The sequence below is a fragment of the Coregonus lavaretus genome (genome assembly GCF_964263955.1).
Source record: "Coregonus lavaretus genome assembly, contig: HAP1_SCAFFOLD_1872, whole genome shotgun sequence".
In the NCBI taxonomy this organism is placed as follows: domain Eukaryota; kingdom Metazoa; phylum Chordata; class Actinopteri; order Salmoniformes; family Salmonidae; genus Coregonus; species Coregonus lavaretus.
The window spans coordinates 72,501-94,355 of record NW_028157038.1 but is presented as its reverse complement, the minus strand read 5'-3'; the positions used below and the strand labels follow the sequence as shown (position 1 = coordinate 94,355).

The window sequence follows — 21,855 nt, the reverse complement described above, 5'->3', positions numbered from 1 at the left end:
AGAGAGACTGAGTGAAAGAGAGAGCAAGGGAGGAAGAGAGAGGAGAGGAAGCGAGAGGAGAGGAAGAGAGAGGGGAGGAAGCGAGAGGAGAGGAAGAGAGAAGGGAGGAAGAGAGAGGAGAGGAAGAGAGAGGAGAGGAAGAGAGAGGGGAGGAAGAGAGAGGAGAGGAAGAGAGAGGGGAGGAAGAGAGAGGGGAGGAAGAGAGAGGGGAGGAAGAGAGAGGAGAGGAAGAGAGAGGGGAGGAAGAGAGAGGAGAGGAAGAGAGATGGACCTACTGGGAGCTGTTAGTGATGAACACACACAGCAGCCCCACATGGCACCTGTATTGATTCTGCTCATATCCACATTTGTAATAGAAGAGGGTGGAAGAGCCCTGCGATCGCTGTCCCCCAACACCCCAGGCTGCGGCATGCCTCGTCATTCATATGAGTAGTGACAACCATTTATCCACAAGCAAGGACTGAAGGATTCAGGTACAATTAAACATGTCATTACCCAGAGCAAATATCAAACAGTAACGCTCGTTACGGGTCAGAATGAGGGTGATAAAATATTCATATGGAACATCAAACCGAAATTGATCACCAGGCTGGCAAAAGTTCTAATGCAGTCTTATGGATAGCCAATGTTTTAGCGACATGTAGGCCTATGTATTCATTGACATTCTCTTTGTATGGTTATTTGCAGAGGTGTGTTGGAACACATCAAAATATTCGGTATAAAATATACTAAAAATATGTATGAAAATCTGTGTATTTTAGCTAAATTACTGTATATTCAGGTGCCATATGCCATATATCATCACAGACCTGGGTACGAATAGTAATTGAAATCTTTCAAATACTTTGATTGTTTTCTTGAGTCTGAGGAAAGAGAGAGAGTGGGGTTTTCACTTATGCAACTATTCCATTGTTTCCATTGTGCCAGGCAAACTCAAGCAAGCACAGATACATTCTTTGAAAGATTTCAAATACCTTTTGATCCAGTCATAAATTAGGAGAACAAACCAATTTCTCCCTCCAGTCAGTGTCATCTACTGACCTTCCCTACACCTGTCGCCTCGCTCGTCCATAAATACGTTTTATGCCCAACCAGAGTGCAGCAGAACTTAATGAGACTGTAGTGTAGTCTACACGTACAGATCCAGGCCCCATTTTAATACTCTCTGTTCTTCTTCCTTTCCCCCCTGAGATAATCACTGATCTGTAAGTGGTTGGATAGGTGATACCAAGCTTTCCACTACATTGATTTCAACAATCATGTCATGTCAGATCTGCGATCACCTCAAGGAAGGTAGGAATAAAGGAAGGAAGGAAGGAAGGAAGGAAGGAAGGAAGGAAGGAAGGAAGGAAGGAAGGAAGGAAGGAAGGAAGGAAGGAAGGAAGGAAGGAAGGAAGGAAGGAAGGAAGGAAGGAAGGAAGGAAGGAAGGAAGGAAGGAAGGAAGGAACCCACTGGGCACACCACGCCATTTTAACATTTGAGTAATATTTGGTAGAGATGCTGATCAGTGAGATTTCAAGCTTTATTCACCAACTCAGCCAGAAGTTTGTTGATTTCCAAATGTGTTATCACTATGCTTTCAACCATCTAAAAGCACAACTAAATTACAATGGAACGGTGCAAGTGATCAATGCTGTTGGAGATTCTTCCGATTATTACAGCAATTGTGAAGATCTCGACAGACCTGTAACCTTTGCATGCTATCCTGAACATGCACACTTTCTATAATTACGTAAGAAAACATGTATTGTTACAGTAGGCTAACCTCAAAATGTGGTCATGGATGTATTACTCATTTTAAGGTTGAATAAATACTCTTACATTAGTTTTTTGTTTGCTTGTCAACGCAACCTTCTGTATACCCCCCATACCTTGTCACAACACACCTGATTGTCTTAAACGCATTAAGAAGGAAATAAATTCCACAAATTAACTTTTGACAAGGCACACCTGTTAATTGAAACGCATTCCAGGTGACTACATCATGAAGCTGGTTGAGAGAATACCAGGAATGTGCAAAACTGTCATCAAAGCAAAGGGTGGCTACTTTGAAGAATCTCAAATATAAAATATATTTTGATTTGTTTAACACTTTTTTGGTTACTACATGATTCTATATGTGTTATTTTATAGTTTTGATGTCTTCACTATTATTCTACAACGTAAAAAATAGTAAATATATAGAAAAACCCTTGAATGAGCAGGTGTTCTAAAACTTTTGACCGGTAGTGTAGGTAGGGGTAAAGTGACTAGGCAACAGGATACATAGTAAACAGTAGCAGCAGCATATGTGATGAGTCAAGAGTTATTGTAAAAAGGGTCAATGCAGATAGTCCGGGTAGCTATTTGATTAACTATTTAGCAGTCTTACGGCTAGGGGGTAGAAGGTCCTGTTGGTTCCAAACTTGATGCCTCGGTACTGCTTGCCGTGCGGTGGCTGGAGACTTTGACCATTTTTAGGGCCTTCCTCTGACGCCGACTGATATAGAGGTCCTGGATGGCAGGGAGCTCGGCCCAAGTGATGTACTGGGCCGTACGCACTACCCTCTGTAGCGCCTTGAGGTCGGATGCCAAACAGTTACCATAGAAAGCGGTGATGCAGCCAGTCAAGATGCTCTCAATGGTGCAGTTGTAGAACTTTTGAGGATCTGCCTAAATCTTTTTAGTCTCCTGAGGGGGAAGAGGCATTGTTGTGTCTTAGTGGAGTGGACACTGAGGAACTTGAAGCTCTCAACCCACTCCACTACAGCTCTGTCAATGTGGATGAGGGTGTGCTCGGCCCTCTGTTTCCTGTATTCCACGATCAGCTCCTTTGTCTTGCTGAAGTTGAGGGAGGTTGTTGTCCTGGCACCACACTGCCAGGTCTCTGACCTCCTCCCTATAGGCTGTCTCATCGTCGTCGGTGTTCAGGCCTACCACCGTCGTGTCGTAAGCAAACTTAATGATGGTGTTGTGTAGATTCATGTAGATGTAGATTGTAGATTCCATGTCACAATACGTTGACAATTTACGTTGAAATAACGTTGATTCGGTCTTCCAGAGTGGCGCAGCTGTCTAAGGCACTGCATTGCAGTGCTAGAGGCAGCACTACAGACCCGGGTTTGATCCCGGGCTGTATCACAACCGGCCATGATCGGGAGTCCCATAGGGCGGCGCACAATTGGCCCAGCATCGTCCGGGTTAGGGGAGGGTTTGGCCGGGGGAGCTTTACTTGGCTCAACGTGCTCTAGCAACTCTGTGGTGGGCCGGTGCCTGCAGGCTGACCTCGGTCGTCTGTTGAACGGTGTTTCCTCCGACACATTGGTGCGGCTGGCTTCCGGGTGTTAAGAAGCGTAGTTTGGCGGGTCATGTTTCGGAGGACGCATGACTTGACCTTCGCCTCTCCCGAGCCCGTTGGGGAGTTGCAGCGATGAGACAAGATCGTAATTGGGGATAAAATAACAAAAAATTATAATTAATTAATTTTTTAAAATAACGTTAATTCAACCAGTTTGTGCCCAGTGGGAGGAAAGGAATGATTTTAGAAGTATTAAACGAGGCCCTTGTCACAACCCTGCACCGGCCAGCCCACAAGCACTCCATCTTATTAGATAAGTGTACCAATGCACTCGCCCTAGCCAGGGGCAGGAACATAAAACCCACAAGTGCTATAAGGTTTAGTCCTGGCAGTTCATTTCTTACCCCAAAGTTACATTTTGAGACACTCCTGAATGTTCAGAAGCCTGTTATGAAATTGTTTGGACATATTCCCATGGCGATGATAAATGGAAGGGAGCATGCAAGCCTTGTGGCTCCATAGAGATGTTTTCTTCCTTTCCTCCATTTTGCCAGTTTTTTTTCCGGTTGGCATTAGACCATTTTGAAAGGTCTGGGACAGAGACAGAACAACTGTGGATAAGTTGTTTTTGTTTCCGCACGGTTTTTGGCATGTTGTTTTCAATAAATCAATAGTTTTTTTTCATTTAGTTTTCTGAAAGAGTTTAGATATTTTGGGACAAATGACCCTCAAGGTTGAATTTGATATAAACAAAAGCTGGCAGTGTATCAAGGTCTTTTTAAATGTTGATTTTTATACAAAAGTATTCATCCCCCTTGGCGTGTTTCCTATTTTGTTGCATTACAACCTGTAATGACTCCTGAGTGGCGCAGTGGTCTAAGGCTGTGCCACTAGAGATCCTGGTTCGAATCCAGGCTCTGTCGTAGCCGGCCGTGACCGGGAGACCCATGGGGCGGCGCGCAATTGGCCCAGCGTCGTCCAGGGTAGGGGAGGGAATGGCCAGCAGGGATGTAGCTCAGTTGATAGAGCATGGCGTTTGCAACGCCAAGGTTGTGGGTTCGATTCCCACAGGGGGTAATGTAAGTTGCTCTGGATAAGAGCGTCTGCTAAATGACGTAATTTAAATTGATTTTTATTTGGATTCATGTAATGGACATACACAAAATAGTCCAAATTGGTGAAGTGAAATGAAAAAAATAACTTTTTTCAAAAAATTCTAAAAAATAAATAATGGAAAAGTGGTATGTGCATATGTATTCACCCCCTTTGATATGAAGCCCCTAAATAAGATCTGATGCAACCAATTACCTTCAGAAGTCACATAATTCGTTAAATAAAGTCCACCTGTGTGCAATCTAAGTGTCACATGATCTCAGTATACAGTGAGGGAAAAAAGTATTTGATCCCCTGCTGATTTTGTACGTTTGCCCACTGACAAAGACATGATCAGTCTATAATTTTAATGGTAGGTTTATTTGAACAGTGAGAGACAGAATAACAACAATAAAATCCAGAAAACAGCATGTCAAAAATGTTATAAATTGATTTGCATTTTAATGAGGGAAATAAGTATTTGACCCCTCTTCAAAACATTACTTAGTACTTGGTGGCAAAACCCTTGTTGGCAATCACAGAGGTCAGACGTTTCTTGTAGTTGGCCACCAGGTTTGCACACATCTCAGGAGGGATTTTGTCCCACTCCTCTTTGCAGATCTTCTCCAAGTCATTAAGGTTTCGAGCCTGACATTTGGCAACTCTAACCTTCAGCTCCCTCCACAGATTTTCTATGGGATTAAGGTCTGGAGACTGGCTAGGCCACTCCAGGACCTTAATGTGCTTCTTCTTGAGCCACTCCTTTGTTGCCTTGGCCGTGTGTTTTGGGTCATTGTCATGCTGGAATACCCATCCACGACCCATTTTCAATGCCCTGGTTGAGGGAAGGAGGTTATCACCCAAGATTTGATGGTACATGGCCCCGTCCATCGTCACTTTGATGCGGTGAAGTTGTCCTGTCCCCTTAGCAGAAAAACACCCCCAAAGCATAATGTTTCCACCTCCATGTTTGACGGTGGGGATGGTGTTCTTGGGGTCATAGACAGCATTCCTCCTCCTCCAAACACGGCGAGTTGAGTTGATGCCAAAGAGCTCCATTTTGGTCTCATCTGACCACAACGCTTTCACCCAGTTCTCCTCTGAATCATTCAGATGTTCATTGGCAAACTTCAGAAGGGCATGTATATGTGCTTTCTTGAGCAGGGGGACCTTGGATTTCAGTCCTTCACGGCGTAGTGTGTTACCAATTGTTTTCTTGTTGACTATGGTCCCAGCTGCCTTGAGATCATTGACAAGATCCTCCCGTGTAGTTCTGGGCTGATTCCTCACCGTTCTCATTATCATTGCAACTCCACGAGGTGAGATCTTGCATGGAGCCCCAGGCCGAGGGAGATTGACAGTTCTTTTGTGTTTCTTCCATTTGCGAATAATCGCACCAACTGTTGTCACCTTCTCACCAAGCTACTTGGCGATGGTCTTGTAGCCCATTCCAGCCTTGTGTAAGTCTACAATCTTGTCCCTGACATCCTTGGAGAGCTCTTTGGTCTTGGCCATGGTGGAGAGTTTGGAATCTGATTGATTGATTGCTTCTGTGGACAGGTGTCTTTTATACAGGTAACAAACTGAGATTAGGAGCACTCCCTTTAAGAGTGTGCTCCTAATCTCAGCTCGTTACCTGTATAAAAGACATCTGGGAGCCAGAAATCTTTCTGATTGAGAGGGGGTCAAATACGTATTTCCCTCATTAAAATGCAAATCAATTTATAACATTTTTCTTATACTCATCACCCCGAGAACACCATCCCCACAGTGAAGCATGGTGGTGGCAGCATCATGCTGGGGGGATGTTTTTCACCGGCAGGGACTGGGAAACTGGTCAGAATTGAAGGAATGATGGATGGCACTAAATACAGGGAAATTTTTGAGGGAAACCTGTTCCAGTCATCCAGAGATTGAGACTGGGACGGAGGTTCACCTTCCAGCAGGACAATGACCCTAAGCATACTGCTAAAGCAACACTCAAGTGGTTTAAGGGGAAACATTTAAATGTCTTGGAATGGCCTAGTCAAAGCCCAGACCTCAATCCAATTGAGAATCTGTGGTATGACTTAAAGATTGCTGTACACCAGCGGAACCCATCCAACTTGAAGGAGCTGGAGCAGTTTTGCCTTGAAGAATGGGCAAAAATCCCAGTGGCTAGATGTGCCAAGCTTATAGAGACATACCCCAAGAGACTTGCAGCTGTAATTGCTACAAAAGGTGGCTCTACAAAGTATTGACTTTGGGGGGTGAACAGTTATGCACGCTCAAGTTTTCTGTTTTTTTGTCTTATTTCTTGTTTGTTTCACAATTTTTTTTATTTTGCATCTTCAAAGTGGTAGGCATGTTGTGTGTTCAATCCAAGATGGCGTAACAGTGCGGTCGTGTATTCTGTAGTGTGCTCGTGTAAATAGCCTGTTTTTAGTTTTTTTTATATTTCGTACATATTTCTCAATCTCACTTTTCATCCTTCAACTAAATATACTTTCCTGCAACCCGCCTCACCCAATGTGGAACGGATTCTATTATTTCTTATACATTTTTATCCAGAACCTCCGGCTGAAACTAGCCAGCTAACTAGCTACTTGCTATTAGCCACCGTTAGCGGTTTTCACCATTGTCGTTGGCCTGCACTACTTACCAGCCAGCTCTAGCCTGGACAATTATCGGCCAGTCTGCACAGCGCGCTATCGACCCAGAACATAACAGATTTTCTGCCGGAATCACTGAATCACTGGACCTTAACACCAGATCATCACAACTAGCTAGCTGCAACCGAATGGATGTGGTTGTTGGCTAATCACCACTGACCCTAAGCAAGCACCAGTTAGCCTTGCGCTAGCCTCGAGCCGGGCCCATCTCCCGGCTATCTACCTCTCTGTCAACCGGACGGGACCTCCTAGTGTCGACACGGGTCCCCGCCGATCCATCACGACTGGTCTGCAGACGTAATCGTCTGATGTGGTTTCAACAGGCTTCCCATTGCGACGACCACGAAGATCCATCTGCTAGCCCCGGCCCGCTAGCACACGCAATCAACAGCCGTTTCTCATTTTTAGTGATCCAATTGACATTTTAGTCATTTAACAGACACTCTTATCCAGAGCGACTTCCAATTAGTGAGTGCATACATTTTTCATACTGGCCCCCCGTGGTGCCTTAGCAGCCATCAAACTGCTCCCGGACTCACCTATTGCTGTTCACTGGACCTTATGATCACTCAGGTACACAGCTGATGCCTGCTGGACCATTCCTTTACACGGTACCCCATTCTGTTTATCTGTCCTGTTTATCTGTTTAGCCTCAGCCCAAACTTTCGTCGCCATTACCAGTTGTTGTCTTAGCTCTCTCGATTAACACCTGTGATTGCTTTATGCCTCTCTCCCATATCAATATGCCTTGCCTAATGCTATTTTGGTTAGTTCTTATTATACAATTTCACTGTAGTTCCCCCCAGTCCCGCTCAACCTGCCTCAGATAGTACCTTTGTCCAACCCTCCATACACACGGAGACCGGCTCAATCGGTGCCTCCAGTGATGCTATCTCTTTCATCGTTACCCAATGCTTAGGTTTACCTCCACTGTACTCATATCCTTCCATATCCTTGTCTGTACATAATGCCCTGAATCTATTCTACAACGCCCGGAAATCTGCCCCTTTTATTTTCTGTACCCAACGCACTAGAAGACCAGTTCTTAAAGCCTTTAGCCGTATCCTTATTCTTCTCCTCCTCTGTTCCTGTGGTGATGTAGAGGTTAACCCAGGCCCTGTAGCCCCCAGTATCACTCCTACTCCCCAGGTGCTATCATTTGTTGACTACTGTAACCGTAAAAGCCTTGGTTTCTTGCATGTTAACATCAGAAGCCTCCTCCCTAAGTTTGAGTTATTCACTGCGTTAGCACACTCTGCCAACCCTGATGTTCTAGCAGTGTCTGAATCCTGGCTTAGGAAGGCCACCAAAAACTCTGAAATTTCCATCCCCAACTACAAAATGTTCCGTCTAGATAGAACTGCCAAAGGGGGCGGAGTTGCAATCTACTGTAGAGATAGCCTGCAAAGCTCTATCTTAATATCCAGGACTGTGCCCAAACAGTTTGAACTTATACTTCTAAAAATCCAACTTTCCAGAAATAAGTCTATCACTGTTGCCGCTTGCTACAGACCCCCCTCAGCCCCCAGCTGTGCCCTGGACACAATATGTGAATTGATTGCCCCCCATCTATCCTCAGAGTACGTACTGCTTGGTGACCTAAACTGGGATGTGCTTAACACCCCGGCCGTCCTACAATCTAAACTAGATGCCCTCAATCTCACACAAATTATCAAGGAACCTACCAGGTACAACCCTAAATCCGTAAACATGGGCACCCTCATAGATATCATCCTGACTAATTTACCCTCTAAATACACCTCTGCTGTCTTCAACCAGGATCTCAGCGATCACTGCCTCATTGCCTGCGTCCGTAATGGGTCATCGGTCAAACGACCACCCCTCATCACTGTCAAATGCTCCCTAAAACACTTCAGCGAGCAGGCCTTTCTAATTGACCTGGCCCGGGTATCCTGGATAGATATTAAACTCATTCCGTCAGTAGAGGATGCCTGGTTGTTCTTTAAAAGTGCTTTCCTCTCCATCTTAAATAAGCATGCCCCATTCAAAAAATTCAGAACTAAGAACAGATATAGCCCCTGGTTCACCCCAGACTTGACTGCCCTTGACCAGCACAAAAACATCCTGTGGCGTACTGCATTAGCATCGAACAGCCCTCGCGATATGCAACTTTTCAGGGAAGTCAGGAACCAATATACACAATCAGTTAGGAAAGCAAAGGCTAGCTTTTTCAAAAAGAAATTTGCATCCTGTAGCACTAACTCCAAAAAAATTTGGGACACTGTAAAGTCCATGGAGAATAAGAGCACCTCCTCCCAGCTGGCCACTGCACTGAGGCTAGGAAACACTGTCACCACTGATAAATCTACGATAATCTAATATTTCAATAAGGATTTTGCTACGGCTGGCCATGCTTTCCACCTGGCTACCCCTACCCCTACCCCAGCCACCAGCTCTGCAACCTCCGCTGCAACTTGCCCAAGCACCCCCGCTTCTCCTTCACCCAAATTCAGATAGCTGATGTTCTGAAAGAGCTGAAAAATCTGGACCCCTACAAATCAGCTGGGCTAGACAATCTGGACTCTTTCTTTCTAAAATTAGCCGCCAAAATTGTAGCAACCCCTATTACTAGCCTGTTCAACGTCTCTTTCGTATCATCTGAGATCCCCAGAGATTGGAAAGCTGCCGCGGTCATCCCCCTCTTCAAAGGGGGTGACACTCTAGATCCAAACTGTTACAGACCTATATCCATCCTGCCCTGCCTTTCAAAAGTATTTGAAAGCCAAGTTAACAAACAGATCACTGACCATTTCGAATCCCACCGTACCTTCTCCGCTATGCAATCTGGTTTCCGAGCTGGTCATGGGTGCACCTCAGCCATGCTCAAGGTCCTAAACGATATTATAACCGTGATCGATAAAAGACAGTACTGTGCAGCCGTCTTCATCGACCTGGCCAAGGCTTTCGACTCTGTCAATCACCACATTCTTATTGGCAGACTAAATAGCTTTGGTTTCTCAAATGACTGCCTCGCCTGGTTCACCAACTACTTCTCAGATAGAGTTCAATGTGTAAAATCGGATGGCCTGTTGTCTGGACCTCTGGCAGTCTCTATGGGGGTGCCACATGGTTCAATTCTCGGGCCGACTCTATTCTCTGTGTATATCAATGATGTCGCTCTTGCTGCTGGTGACTCTCAGATCCACCTCTACGCAGACGACACCATTTTGTATACATCTGGCCCTTCATTGGACACTGTGTTAACAAACCTCCAAACGAGCTTCAATGACATACAACGCTCCTTCCGTAGCCTCCAACTGCTCTTAAATGCTAGTAAAACTAAATGCATGCTCTTCAATCGAACGCTGCTTGCACCCGCCCGCCTGACTAGAATCACAACTCTCGGCGGGTCTGACAACTACAAATACCTAGGTGTCTGGTTAGACCGTAAACTCTCCTTCCAGACTCACATCAAGCATCTCTAATCCAAAGTTAAATCTAGAATCGGCTTCCTATTTTGCAACAAAGCCTCTTTCACTCATGCTGTCAAACATGCCCTCGTAAAACTGACTATGCTACCGATCCTTGACTTTGGCGATGTCATTTACAAAATAGCCTCCAACACTCTACTCAGCAAATTGGATGTATTCTATCACAGTGCCATCCGTTTTGTCAAAGCTACAACTTGAAAGAGTTGTATATCTACTGTCTCCTTTTCAGTCAGATCAACTTCATGGGGTTTCTGATGCTAAAACAGACTTGGTAGATGAAGCATCACGTGTTAGTAATTATTCATATATACATTTCCGGTCAAAATGTTTGGAACACCTACTCATTCATCAAGGCTTTTCTTTATATTTACTATTTTATATGTTGTAGAATAATAGTGAAGACATCAAAACTATGAAATAACACATATGGAATGGTGTAGAAACCAAAATAATGTTGAACAAATCTAAATATATTTTATATTTGAGATTCTTCAAATGCCACCCTTTGCCTTGATGACAGCTTTGCACACTCTTAGCATTCTCTCAACCAGCTTCATCTGGAACGCTTTTCCAACAGTCTTGAAGGAGTTCCCACATATGCTGAGCACATGTTGGCTGATTTTCCTTCACTCTGCGGTCCAACTCATCCCAAACCATCTCAATTGGGTTGCGTCGGGGGATTGTGGAGATCAGGTCACTTGATGCAGTATTCCATCACTCTCCTTCTTGGTAAAATAGCCCTTACACAGCCTGGAGGTGTGTTGGGTCATTGTCCTGTTGAAAAACAAATGATAGTCCCACCAAGCCCAAACCAGATGGGATGGCGTATCGCTGCAGAATGCTGTAGTAGCCATGCTGGTTAAGTGTGCCTTGAATTCTAAATAAATCACAGACAGTGTCACCAGCAAAGCACCCCCACACCATAACACCTCCTCCTCCATGCTCTACGGTGGGAAATACACATGCGGAGATCATCCGTTCACCCACACTGCGTCCCACAAAGACACAGCGGACTGAACCAAAAATCTCAAATTTGGACTCCAGACCAAAGGACAAAGTTCCACCGGTCTAATGTCCATTGCTCGTGTTTCTTGGCCCAAGCAAGTATCTTCTCCTTATTGGTGTCCTTTAGTAGTGGTTTCTTTTTTGCAGCAATTCGACCATGAAGGCCAAATTCACATTCTCCTCTGAACATTTGATGTTGAGATGTGTCTGTGACTTGAACTCTGTGAATAATTTATTTGGGCTGCAATTTCTGAGGCTGGTAACTCTAATGAACTTATCCTCTGCAGCAGAGGTAACTCTGGGTCTTCCATTCCTGTAGCGGTCCTCATGAGAGCCAATTTCATCATAGCGCTTGCCGGTTTTTGCGACTGCACTTGAAGAAACTTTCAAAGTTCTTGAAATGTTCCGTATTGACTGACCTTCATGTCTTAAAGTAATGATGGACTGTCGTTTCTCTTTGCTTATTTGAGCTGTTCTTGCCATAATACGGACTTAGTGTTTTACCAAATTGGGCTATCTTCTGTATACCCCCCATACCTTATCAAAACACACCTGATTGGCTCAAACGCATTAAGAAGGAAATAAATTCCACAAATTAACTTTTAAGAAGGCACACCTGTTAATTGAAATGCATTCCAGGTGACTAACTCATGAAGCTGGTTGAGAGAATGCCAAGCGTGTGCAAAGCTGTCATCAAGGCAAAGGGTGACTATTTGAAGAAGCTCAAATATAGAATTGTTTTGATTTGTTTAACACTTTTTTGGTTACTACATGATTCCATGTGTTATTTCATAGTTTTGATGTCTTCACTATTATTCTACAATGTAGAAAATAGTAAAAAATTAAGAAAAACCCTTGAATGAGTAGGTGTTCTAAAACTTTTGACTGGTAGTGTATATATTAATAATTAGTAACACGTGATGCTTCATCTACCAAGTCTGTTTTTAGCATCAGAAACCCCATGAAGTTGATCTGACTGAAAAGGAGACAGTAGATATACAACTCTTTCAAGTTGTAGCTTTGCTTCTAGATACCTTTTTTTCAATTTGCCTCGTAGATCTCGTAGAGGATCTTTAGAAACTAGTTCTGACAACATTAAAACACATCACACAACCACTACAATCTCTTAAAACTCTAAGGGTTGATTCCTGGACCAAGAATAAGCCTATCCCTGGACTAAAATGCACTTCCAAGGAAATTCTCCATTGAACCTGCTTTTTAGTCCACGATTAGACTTACTCTGGGTACAGGAAACCTAATTCTATCTCAAATACTTGGTAATAGAAGTTAACCAATACAGTGCAATTTTTTATACAAACCTTGTGGTCTTATTGCTCCTTAAAATGAACAACTCAGTATTGTCTATTTTAGAGTGAATTTCTGCGAAAACCATGTAGTATTCTTAATTATAGAAATTATTTCCCCAAAATGTGTAATGACCTTCAAATCGGGGGTGGCAGGTAGGTTAGTGGTTAAGAGCGTTGTGCCAGTAACCGCAAGGTTGCTGGTTCTAATCCCCGAGCCGACAAGGTGAAAAATCTGTTGATGTGCCCGTGAGCAAGGCACTTAACCCTAATTGCTCTGGATAAGAGTGTCTGCTAAAATGTAAATCACTTCTCTGAAAACAACTTTATGTAAAAGTGGAATGATTTCTTTTTGATACGTCGCAGCGTCTCAGTGGCTAGATCACAATGCCCTCTTCCTTGAGGTGAGAAATGGGTAATGGCTGCTTACAGCACGGAACGTTATTGCTTCATTTATTTTTGGCAGACACAATTTTAGAGCACCAATGTATTTATATTGCGTTCCCTGTTTTAACCTTGGTGGGAGAGAATTGCAGGGTGTCGTGCCTTAATTCAATTTGGAGACATTAGTCCACCTACCTCTCTCTCTCTCTCTCTGCTGCGGCACTCTTGTGATGTTTTAAACGGCCGCCCTGGGTCTGCCAGTTTAGAGCCGCATACAACGTCATTGCTGCTGCAAGAACTTGGCTGGGGAAAAGAAAAACCAGCCTGATCTCAATGGTCCTATATAACTTTTACATCATAACGTAAACACTGCGTTGCACTATGGGAGACGTTATACAGAGACGCTATACAGGTGAATAGAATGTTCATTTTATTGTCTACAATGCAGAACATACCATGATACAATGTTCATCTTATTGCCTGTTAGGTGTGTGATACAGTGTTCATCTTATTGCCTGTTAGGTGTGTGATACAGTGTTCAACTTATTGCCTGTTAGGTGTGTTCAAACAGTCAAATTGCCGCAATCACTACACTAGAAGTTATCACATTCTATTGTAGCTATCACATTCAGTTACTAGTCAATGTGTATTACTGTGTAATACTGTGTATTACTGTGTAATACTGTGTAATACTGTGTAATGCTTGAAGGACAAGGGTCAGAGTACTCATAGGTTGCGTCCCAAATTCTATTCTCTCTCCTTTCTCCCGAAGTGTTCACTTGTCCACTACTCTCCACAAACTTAAAACCATTGGTTTGGTCTAGGTATGGGCTAAAGGAAGTTTCCATATTACCAGTCATTGCCTTTAAAATCCAACAAGTGCACACTTTAGGAGGAAGGAGAGATAATTGTGACACAGCCACAGACTTACTGATCCTGCTTCTTCCCTGCATCAGAGTAGCTATTAACCCGCCATAGTAGCGTAGAATGTGCAGATGTTTATCAGTAAGAGAGGTGTGTTATCTAGCCTCCACAATCCAATCCTGTTACATCTCCACAAGGGTAAGATGATGCTTAACTCTCATTCTCATCACTGGCTTGTGATTGGCAGATCAGAGTTCTGACATGCTGGTGGCTTGTGGGAAGTAAAAAAATAATAATATATATAAATAAAATATCTCCTACATTACAGTCTTATTTGATGACATCCCCAGGAGTTGAAAACACACGCTGACACATTTTGATGTTTTTTGAAGTTGAAATTGAATATTGAATCTTGAGATGCACAAGCAGCAGAGGCCTCCCCAAGGCAAGGCAGATCATGTAAATATTCTGATCACTTCCTCTGATCAAAGTCTGCTTTAGTCCTTTAATAAAACAGACTCTGTGGTGATTGACATGAAACGAGAGGAATCATTCAATAATTTCCATACTTGAATCCCACTATAATTGCCCATGCACAGGCGTTCTCCGCACATGCGGTTGTAGTGTTTTCGGGGGTTTCCATCAGCTTCAATAGGATCCACAAAACTTCAAAATACTACTTTTTATGTATGATCTTTCATCAATCTGGACATTATTACCAACAAAAGAGTGTTTGGATTTGTCCATTTCATAGACTTCTATAGATAGTGCACAACAGATGGCCCACAACCACAAAGCAAACTCTACACTAGCGAATGCTGAGAATGGTGCTGCTGATACAAAACACACAACGCACACACACGCACACACGCACGCACACACACACACACACTTATTTTCCTGCCTGCCTGCTGGATCTTTCTAACGTGAGAACAACAGGCAATCTCTACTAGGGGAGATGGAGAGGCAGAGGGAATCTGACAGAGTGGAGGGCTAATCAAGGGTATGCCTGGGTTTCCTTGTCACAGGGGATGGATGAGAGTCTGATTGGACCCACGTGTGTGGCGGTGGCCCTGGCTCTGGTACATATGTGTGTTTATCTATGTGTGCGTGTGTGTGTGTGTGCGTTTGTGTGTGTGTGTGTGTGTGTGTGTGTGTGTGTGTGTGTGTGTGTGTGTGTGTGTGTGTGTGTGTGTGTGTGCGTTTGTGTGCCTCTGTGTGTGTATGAAGCACTCTGTCTAAGCCCCCCCCCCCACACCTGTTGCTCACATGCTTCCTCTTTCAGGTCTATCAGCCAAGTGTATGTTGCTAGGAGGGGTCTCATCTCTCTTTCAGGTCTATCAGCCAAGTGTATGTTGCTAGGAGGGGTCTCATCTCTCTTTCAGGTCTATCAGCCAGGTGTACGGTGCTAGGAGGGGTCTCATCTCTCTTTCAGGTCTATCAGCCAAGTGTATGTTGCTAGGAGGGGTCTCATCTCTCTTTCAGGTCTATCAGCCAGGTGTATGGTGCTAGGAGGGGTCTCATCTCTCTTTCAGGTCTATCAGCCAAGTGTATGTTGCTAGGAGGGGTCTCATCTCTCTTTCAGGTCTATCAGCCAGGTGTACGGTGCTAGGAGGGGTCTCATCTCTCTTTCAGGTCTATCAGCCAAGTGTATGTTGCTAGGAGGGGTCTCATCTCTCTTTCAGGTCTATCAGCCAGGTGTATGTTGCTAGGAGGGGTCTCATCTCTCTTTCAGGTCTATCAGCCAGGTGTATGTTGCTAGGAGGGGTCTCATCTCTCTTATAGTCTTTGTATGCTGCACATCAGGCAGTGGGGATTAGCAAGTCTGCATGACGAACAATATGCTCATTCATCCTGTTGATGACATAACAGTAGGAACATATTTACAAAACCTCAGCATAAGCAGTGAAGGCAATGGCTATGAGTCAATGGTAACAGTTTCTTAGCAACACTGACACAGAAAAACAGCAATTTGTGTACAAACTTGGGGAGCGGACTGAACAACATCAAAACCTAACAGGATGTTTGCTAGGAGGGCTTAGTCTTTGTTATTTTTTTTTATTTAAAAAACAATTAGGAGGTATATCAGCTTTAATATTGCAGATAGATTGTAACTTCCATCAATGTGATTGTCTGAATCACTTCCAATCCCCCATATGGGCTTGGTCTTAGTTGAGAGAGGACATTAGCATCGAATCCTTCCTGATGAGAGGAGCACTGAGCGTACTAGCGCGTTTGAAAGGCCCCTCAGAGGCTTGTAAGGCTGTAAAAAAAACTGGGTTTTTACATAAAGGCCTATTTCAACCTCTATAGTTGACACCTTGGAGGCAGATATGTCTCTCTGGAGGTGAGTGAACACCCCCTTCTCCTCACTGGGACTCTAAGTGTTCCTTGTCAAGTCATAAGACTGGAATGTGGGTTTATTGGGATCATTGCTTTGCTGTTCAATATGTACTAGTGTGGTCCCATCCACCTTGTTTGTAATACAACAGAGACACTGGTACAACTGCACGCACACACACATACACACAGACACACACACATCAACACACACACACACACACAGACAGACACACACATCAACACACACTCACACACACATCAACACACACTCACACTCTCACACACAGACAGACACACACAGACACACAGACACACACACACATCAACACACACTCACACTCACACATACACACACAGACACACACACCCACACACACACACACCAACACACTCTCACACACAGACCCACACACACACACATCAACACACACACACTCACACACACACACACACACACACACAGAAACACACTACATGACTGTTGACACTGGCACCACCATGATTACCTTTGTGATGGCGGTAGGTATTGAGTGCTTTGTAATCGGACAAGAGAACATCTGCTAAAAAAACAACCTGTGTGACACTGCAACAACAAGCCCTACCAACCAGACCTAGCTGTCTCCATCTGAACCTTAATGGGTTAATAATCATTCGTCAGGACAGAAACTATCCACTAGATGATGCAAGACACACACAGAAGGGTCACAAGGATATAATTGTATTAATGTAGCCCTTTTGTATGATACGTTATTAATTGTGTGTTGGGTTAGGGATGGTTTTAAGCTTGTGGTATTTATTCACGGTTTCCTGATGGTATTGGTTTATTTCGTATAAGTCGCATTTGATTCATATTTATTTTATATTTCCTGATCTACTTGTTAATGTACATACACATGTCATTTGCATGCCCTGCATGTGTTGTGACTTGGGACTCTCCATAAGACTGTTCACCATTGGGAAAAAAGTGTTTTTCTAAAAAACAACTAGATTTGGATTAATGTGTGGATTGTTCACAGTCTAATTAGTGTAATTAGCGAATGTGAAGTTATTTATCTTCTTCTGCTTCACCATATGGAGCCATACCCTCGGAGAAAAACAGATGATGGGAGCCTGTCTTAGTCCTGTGGGAACGAGAGAGAGAGAGAGAGAGAGAGAGGAGAGAGAGAGAGAGAGAGAGAGAGAGAGAGAGAGAGAGAGAGAGAGAGAGAGAGAGAGAGAGAGGAGAGAGAGAGAGAGAGAGAGAGAGAGAGAGAGAGAGAGAGAGAGAGAGAGAGAGAGAGAGAGAGAGAGAGAGAGAGAGAGAGAGAGAGAGAGAGAGAGAGAGAGAGAGAGGAGAGAGAGTATGGTGCTAGGATGGCTGTCAGCTGTCTTTTCGGCTGCAACCCTAATTATGTACTAAATTTAGTTAATTTAGTTAACAGGATGTTCCGTTTCCATCTTTTCATCTCAGATTAGTGTCATGATTTTGATAACTAGACAAAAGAGTAATGGGCCATGGAATGAACCAACATTCTAATGTATAACCTCATCTGAGGTGGTCTGTCAACAACAATGGCTGTCATCTTTTACTGCACTCTCAGGGGAAGTTTTAAAGTGATAGTTTACTTAAAAACTAGATTGGGCCATTTTGTTAATTAGTCCAAATAATGTGTGCATGTCAGCGTTCAAGTTTTAAAGGAAACTGTGATGATGATGATGATGATGATGATGCATTTTACATCATGGACTAATGAACAAAATACACAAATATGTTTTCAAGTGAACTATCCCTTTAATAAGTATTGGGCCTACCATCAAAGGTATATTTACCCTAGTTGTTCTGCAATCACAGGGACTATTTTACTATTACCACTGTATTTGAATAAATCCTCAAAACACATGCCAACAGTCTTTCTTTTGTGATGCCAAATTCCTCTGAAACATTGATGTCCCTTCCAGCCTGCTTTCCTGTATCACTGTAGCCGTTCCAGTGGAATTAAATTATGAGATAGCCATAAACGTTAATTCAGGCCATTTGACACATGGCTAACCATTATGTCTAATTTCTTCCTCCCACCGAAAGGTAATACAGATTAACTTTGAGGAGTTTGACCTGGAGATCGCCTACGACACGCTAACCATCGGTGACGGAGGGGAAGTGGGTGACCCCAACACGATACTACAAGTGTGAGTGGATTAGCATTTTACTGGATCTACACAGAACAAAAATATAAATGCATCATGCAACAATTTCAAAGGTTTTACTGAGTTATAGTTCATATAAGGAAATCAGTCAATTGAAAATAAATAAACGAGGCCCTAATTTATGGATTTCACATGACTGGGCAGGGGTGTAGCCATAGGTGGGACTGGGAGGGCATAGGCCCACCCACTTGGCAGCCAGGCCCACCCAATGGGGAGCCAGGCCCAGCCAATCAGAATGAGTTCTTCCCCACAAAAGGGATTTATTACAGAGAGAAATACTCCTGTGCAATGATCATGCTGTTTAATCAGCTTCTTGATATGCCACAACTGTCAGGTGTATGGATTATATTGGCAAAGGAGAAATGCTCACTAACAGGGATGTAAAGAAATTTGTGCACCGATTTTGAGAGAAATAAGCTTTTTGTGTTTATGGAAATTTTCTGGGATTTTTTATTTCAGCTAATGAAACATGGGACCAACACGTTACATGTTGTGTTTATATTTTTGTTCAGTATGTATTACTGTGTGGGAGGGGTTTGTGTATTCCGCATGCAAATTAGTTTGACTGTAAAGCCAGTTAACTACTTTATGGACTAGGATCATCATACAAACAAACACACAGGTGGAGATGGTCTTTGTGATTCTACATCCGTAACGTAGACTATACTATTTTTGGATGTACTGTGTTCCCTGCACTGTACAGTATATGAGCGACTGTGGTGGTGTAGATGTTAACATTAATGTGGTGGGGTACATGTTAACATTAATGTGGTGAGTGTTGTTATCAGTGGAACAGTACCATGTTACAGTCAGGGGGATAGTGAGTGTTGTTATCAGTGGAACAGTACCATGTTACAGTCAGGGGGATAGTGAGTGTTGTTATCAGTGGAACAGTACCATGTTACAGTCAGGGGGATAGTGAGTGTTGTTGTCAGTCTAACAGTACCATGTTACAGTCAGGGGGATAGTGAGTGTTGTTATCAGTCTAACAGTACCATGTTACAGTCAGGGGGATAGTGAGTGTTGTTATCAGTGTAACAGTACCATGTTACAGTCAGGGGGATAGTGAGTGTTGTTATCAGTCTAACAGTACCATGTTACAGTCAGGGGGATAGTGAGTGTTGTTATCAGTGGAACAGTACCATGTTACAGTCAGGGGGATAGTGAGTGTTGTTATCAGTGGAACAGTACCATGTTACAGTCAGGGGGATAGTGAGTGTTGTTATCAGTGGAACAGTACCATGTTACAGTCAGGGGGATAGTGAGTGTTGTTATCAGTCTAACAGTACCATGTTACACTCAGGGGGATAGTGAGTGTTGTTATCAGTCTAACAGTACCATGTTACACTCAGGGGGATAGTGAGTGTTGTTATCAGTGTAACAGTACCATGTTACAGTCAGGGGGATAGTGAGTGTTGTTATCAGTGGAACAGTACCATGTTACAGTCAGGGGGATAGTGAGTGTTGTTATCAGTGGAACAGCACCATGTTACAGTCAGGGGGATAGTGAGTGTTGTTATCAGTGTAACAGTACCATGTTACAGTCAGGGGGATAGTGAGTGTTGTTATCAGTCTAACAGTACCATGTTACAGTCAGGGGGATAGTGAGTGTTGTTATCAGTGGAACAGTACCATGTTACAGTCAGGGGGATAGTGAGTGTTGTTATCAGTGGAACAGTACCATGTTACAGTCAGGGGGATAGTGAGTGTTGTTATCAGTGGAACAGTACCATGTTACAGTCAGGGGGATAGTGAGTGTTGTTGTCAGTCTAGCAGTACCATGTTACAGTCAGGGGGATAGTGAGTGTTGTTATCAGTGGAACAGTACCATGTTACAGTCAGGGGGATAGTGAGTGTTGTTATCAGTGGAACAGTACCATGTTACAGTCAGGGGGATAGTGAGTGTTGTTATCAGTCTAACAGTACCATGTTACAGTCAGGGGGATAATGAGTGTTGTTGTCAGTCTAACATTACCATGTTACAGTCAGGGGGATAGTGAGTGTTGTTATCAGTGGAACAGTACCATGTTACAGTCAGGGGGATAGTGAGTGTTGTTGTCAGTCTAGCAGTACCATGTTACAGTCAGGGGGATAGTGAGTGTTGTTATCAGTGGAACAGTACCATGTTACAGTCAGGGGGATAGTGAGTGTTGTTATCAGTGGAACAGTACCATGTTACAGTCAGGGGGATAGTGAGTGTTGTTATCAGTGGAACAGTACCATGTTACAGTCAGGGGGATAGTGAGTGTTGTTATCAGTCTAACAGTACCATGTTACACTCAGGGGGATAGTGAGTGTTGTTATCAGTCTAACAGTACCATGTTACACTCAGGGGGATAGTGAGTGTTGTTATCAGTGTAACAGTACCATGTTACAGTCAGGGGGATAGTGAGTGTTGTTATCAGTGGAACAGTACCATGTTACAGTCAGGGGGATAGTGAGTGTTGTTATCAGTGGAACAGCACCATGTTACAGTCAGGGGGATAGTGAGTGTTGTTATCAGTGTAACAGTACCGGGATAGTGAGTGTTGTTATCAGTCTAACAGTACCATGTTACAGTCAGGGGGATAGTGAGTGTTGTTATCAGTGGAACAGTACCATGTTACAGTCAGGGGGATAGTGAGTGTTGTTATCAGTGGAACAGTACCATGTTACAGTCAGGGGGATAGTGAGTGTTGTTATCAGTGGAACAGTACCATGTTACAGTCAGGGGGATAGTGAGTGTTGTTGTCAGTCTAGCAGTACCATGTTACAGTCAGGGGGATAGTGAGTGTTGTTATCAGTGGAACAGTACCATGTTACAGTCAGGGGGATAGTGAGTGTTGTTATCAGTGGAACAGTACCATGTTACAGTCAGGGGGATAGTGAGTGTTGTTATCAGTCTAACAGTACCATGTTACAGTCAGGGGGATAATGAGTGTTGTTGTCAGTCTAACATTACCATGTTACAGTCAGGGGGATAGTGAGTGTTGTTATCAGTGGAACAGTACCATGTTACAGTCAGGGGGATAGTGAGTGTTGTTATCAGTGTAACAGTACCATGTTACAGTCAGGGGGAAAGTGAGTGTTGTTATCAGTGTAACAGTACCATGTTACAGTCAGGGGGATAGTGAGTGTTGTTATCAGTGTAACAGTACCATGTTACAGTCAGGGGGATAGTGAGTGTTGTTATCAGTGTAACAGTACCATGTTACAGTCAGGGGGATATTGAGTGTTGTTGTCAGTCTAACAGTACCATGTTACACTCAGGGGGATAGTGAGTGTTGTTATCAGTGGAACAGTACCATGTTACAGTCAG

The 21,855-nt window shown here is 43.6% G+C and overlaps 1 protein-coding gene across 1 annotated transcript in view; it reads left to right on the top strand.

Moving 5' to 3' along the window:
- Nucleotides 1-15,061: 15,061 nt before the first annotated feature.
- Nucleotides 15,062-21,855, top strand: part of LOC311125869 (CUB and sushi domain-containing protein 3-like) — a gene marked incomplete at both ends in the record, with an annotated part of 63,460 nt that continues 56,666 nt past the window's right edge. Inside the window, 2 exons of the mRNA XM_084199899.1 lie at nt 15,062-15,112; nt 18,436-18,539. Coding sequence (XP_084056025.1) covers nt 15,062-15,112; nt 18,436-18,539 — 155 coding nt within the window. The remainder of the gene's footprint in view (nt 15,113-18,435; nt 18,540-21,855) is intronic.